This window comes from Lolium rigidum, chromosome 1 (genome assembly GCF_022539505.1).
Source record: "Lolium rigidum isolate FL_2022 chromosome 1, APGP_CSIRO_Lrig_0.1, whole genome shotgun sequence".
NCBI classification, from domain to species: Eukaryota; Viridiplantae; Streptophyta; class Magnoliopsida; order Poales; family Poaceae; genus Lolium; species Lolium rigidum.
Genome location: NC_061508.1, coordinates 42,020,614 through 42,024,548, shown reverse-complemented (window position 1 = coordinate 42,024,548; position 3,935 = coordinate 42,020,614). Strand labels below are relative to the sequence as shown.

The 3,935-nt window shown below is 48.3% G+C and overlaps 1 protein-coding gene across 1 annotated transcript; it reads left to right on the top strand.

Moving 5' to 3' along the window:
- The first annotated feature begins 530 nt into the window (after positions 1-530).
- On the top strand, positions 531-3,730 carry LOC124671743 (protein trichome birefringence-like 1). Its single transcript, XM_047208077.1, has 5 exons — positions 531-2,101; positions 2,198-2,390; positions 2,483-2,676; positions 2,784-2,942; positions 3,110-3,730. Exons 1-5 carry the CDS (start codon positions 531-533, stop codon positions 3,450-3,452), a joined length of 2,460 nt encoding a protein of 819 aa, XP_047064033.1. The 3' UTR covers positions 3,453-3,730.
- The last annotated feature ends 205 nt before the right edge of the window (positions 3,731-3,935 follow it).

The following is a 3,935-nucleotide window of genomic DNA, read 5'->3' as shown; positions in this document are numbered from 1 at the left end:
ATCTACAAAATATAATACTTTTTAATAGATTGTTCTAAAATTTTGGTTAAACTTTACTTGATTTGACTTTTTTTTTTAAAATAAACCTTAAGATTTGGCCATTTGGGATGAAGGTAGTAGATTATTTCAGAAACGGAGGGAGTAGATGAAAAGGACGGCGATGTATTCTGTGACTGCCATTCATTCACATTTTCTGTTACTACTCCTTTTGACCTTCCTTTGACCCTCGGAAGAAAAAGCAACTCGATAAACGGAAAAGCAAAACAAACCTAAAATAGGTCAGCGATTCAGTTACCCGTTAGTATCATCACCTTCCCAAATTTTCTAAAGCCACCCAGCCGCGTACACGCAGACGCCCCTTCTTCCACCTCCCGAAAGCTTCCTCAAATCACTCGCCATCTCCTCTGTCACTTTCGCTTCTTCACTGCCTCCACCTGCACCACTTCCCCAAGTCGACAGCTCCCGAGCTCTGTCCCGGCGCCGCGGCCGCAGCCGCGAGTGCCGCCGCCGACGCCGCGCGGGCGGGCGGGATGAAGGGCGTGTGGAAGCAGAGCGGCCTGGCGGCCATGGCGTGCGCCGACGTCGGCACCGGAGCGGGGCGCTCCCGCCGCAGCGCGAGGCTCGTGGTGTACGCCTTCGCGGTGGCCTTCGCCGCATTGACGGCGTACATCGCACTGTCCTCGCCCGCGGCCCCCGCTGCCTCTGGCGTCGGCGAGGGAAGCGCCTCGTGGTTCGACGGCGTGTACGCCTCCACGGCGCCGTACCGCTCCCAGGTTTCGACCTTCTTCTCTTCCATCTTCCCCACCAACTCCTCCACCCCCTCGACGGAGCCGTTCCTTGGTGGCGCGGGCAGCGGATCGAGCGAGGTGAGTCGTGATGGGGATAGTACGCACGCGGAAACAGGAGCAGGGAGCAGTAATTATGCTACGGTTGGGTCCGATAAGCAGTTGGGAAGTGGAGGTGGTGCCCCCAGCAGCAATGCCGACCACCGTGTGGGTGCACCGCCGACCGGAACTGACACCGCCGCCGAGAAGAGCGGCACCAAAGACGGAGTAGAGGCTCCGACGGATAATTCTGCCCCTTCAAGTGGCGGCGCGCCGATTAGTGCGGCAGATCGGAATAAAGAAAACACAACAGTTAGTGCTAGCAGTCAGGCAGGTGATGGAGGTGGATCCCCAACTAGTAGTTCTGCCGGAGACAGAACCGCGGCGAAGGCCGAGGAGGAGAGCGGTGGATCCAGTAAGCAGTCGGGAGTTGAAGCTCCGACTGGTAATACTGCCGCCGGAAATGGCAGCCTGGTGAAAGCAGACATCAAGGGTTCAGTTGGAATCTCCGGCAGTAGTGCTGCTGGAGATGGCACTACGGCGAAAGCCGACTCTAAAATTGGGTCTGATAACCATACAGTGAGTGCAAGTGCTGCTCCGAGCAGCGGTTCTGCTGCTACAAACAGCAGAAGCAGCGGTTCTGGTGCCGCGAGCCATGGTTCTGCCGGAAGTGACACGGTTGCAAAGGCTGATCTTAACAATGAATCTGATGCTCAGTCAGGGAGTGGAAACGGCAATGCAACCCATAAATCAGCACCAAATGCTAGTCCAGTGAAGAGCAATGGCGGAGTTCAGCGCGATAAAGCGAGTGCAGATGTGGCTTCAACTAGTAATAATCAGACTGGAAGTCCAGCAATTGCAGGTGAGAAAGATGTTGGTTCTTCAAGCAAGAACCAAACCCTCGTAGCATCACCAGTTGTGAAGAAACAGGACCAGAATAAGAAGGAAACAACTGTGAATAATAAGGAAACAACTCCTCAGAGTAGTGCAGGTTCATTGAAAGATCATTCATCCCAAACGATCGCCTCATTGAAGGGGAATGTGTCATCAACTAAACAAGCAGGTGGCTCCAGTGGAAATAAGAAGGTTGACTGGATAAAGGAGATGGCCGGCTGTGATATGTTCCATGGGAATTGGGTTCGGGATGAATCGTACCCTCTTTATCCTGGGGGATCATGTCCGCATATCGATGAACCCTTTGACTGCCATCTCAATGGCCGTCCAGATCAAGCGTACGAAAAGCTCCGATGGCAACCCAGCGAATGCAGCATCCCAAGGTGAGGAAACATTAGTAGAATAGTTCAATGAAATGTCGGTTAATTCATTTCATAATTCGTGTGTAACATGCCCGATTCTGTTATTTGATTTGTTAGATTAAATCCAACTGATATGTTGGAGAGGCTGAGGGGAAAACGGCTGGTCTTTGTTGGTGATTCACTCAATAGGAACATGTGGGAATCCCTGGTTTGCATCTTGAGGCACTCTGTCAAGGACAAGAAAAAGGTTTTTGAGGCATCTGGTAGGCGAGAGTTTAAGACCGAGGGATCGTACTCTTTCTTGTTCACGGTATATATGTTCTACAGTTTCTATTTGTTATATATTACTCTATACTCTGCATTCATTTAAGTAATTAGAACGTATTCTTTGTTGTTGTTTAGGACTATAACTGCAGTGTGGAGTTCTTCCGCTCCCCTTTCTTAGTCCAAGAATGGGAGACACGAGTCAGCAATGGAAATAAAAAAGAAACTCTTAGACTTGACATTGTCGAGCAATCAGCACCAAAGTACAAGGATGCAGACTTTATCATTTTCAACACCGGACATTGGTGGACACATGAAAAAACTTCCCTAGGGTAACTAATTTCTACTGCTCTCTTGTTGGACAAGCATCTTCATTTCATTCTTATTACTTGCGGCATTCGAATGACTGAACACTGAAGATATGCTTAATGTGCCACAGGAAGGACTATTACCAGGAAGGTAGTCACATATATAGTGAGTTAAATGTTGTGGATGCCTTTCATAAAGCTCTTGTAACCTGGTCCAAGTGGATAGATGCAAATGTAAATCCCAAGAAAACGACCGTGATGTTCAGAGGCTACTCAGCATCTCATTTCAGGTGTGTAGCCTTTTTTTTTCATACAACTCCCAATAACAGGGTCGAATTCCATTACCATCAGATAACGGAACAATAGCAGAAAGTGTGTAGCCTTTTCTGTGAACTATATGTGATGTTTTAGTTGACATGCCCTTGACTGAACTAATACCCTGTTGTGCATCTCACAGTGGAGGGCAATGGAATTCAGGTGGCAGCTGTGACAAGGAGACCGAGCCAATTAAAAATGAGCATTACCTTTCAACCTACCCACCAAAAATGAGCATCTTGGAGGATGTGATCCACAAGATGAGGACTCCGGTTGTTTACTTGAACATAACAAGATTGACTGACTACAGAAAGGATGCACACCCTTCAATCTACCGCAAGCAACACCTGACCGAGGAGGAGAGGAGATCGCCTGAGATATACCAGGATTGCAGCCACTGGTGTCTACCCGGAGTACCGGATTCCTGGAACGAGCTGGTTTACGCCCAACTTTTGATCAGTCAGCATCAGATGCTCCAACAATAAAGGCAAGTATGAGGTGTTCTGGATGCTTGTATATGACATGTTGCTGAGTGTCGTCCCGAGACCTAGGGTTTGTTCAAAACCAACATAGATAGTAAAGATGCCAGCTGGTGAAATGTCCCAATACCCACACACACGACCTTCGATTAGAGGCTTATAGGACTTGGTATTGTAAAGTTCATGCCTAATGGTAATCAGAATAAAACTGTAGTATAGATGACATGTTATAGAGATGCTTCTGTGTTTTTGGCTGTTCCTTTTTCTGAGGATGCCATATGATATATATGCGTGTCAGCTGGCGAGGTGCCACTCTGTTGGTTTGGTGTCCTAGGAAGCAGTAAACAACATAATAATATTGGTTTTTGTAGAAAGGAAAACCAATGTGCTTAAGGAGTGGTACCTGCTTGATCAGATATACGGCCTGCTCTCCTGCGTGAAATTCATGATTTGTGTTGAAAGGTGAGAACCATCAGTGGCAAGGCAAGC

Coding starts and splice junctions, on each gene's coding strand:
- LOC124671743 (XM_047208077.1), top strand. CDS start 531: ATGAAGGGCGTGTGGAAGCAGAGCGGCCTGGCGGCCATGGCGTGCGCC. Junction 2,677..2,783: donor CATGAAAAAACTTCCCTAGG/GTAACTAATTTC, acceptor AATGTGCCACAG/GAAGGACTATTACCAGGAAG. Junction 2,943..3,109: donor TACTCAGCATCTCATTTCAG/GTGTGTAGCCTT, acceptor TGCATCTCACAG/TGGAGGGCAATGGAATTCAG.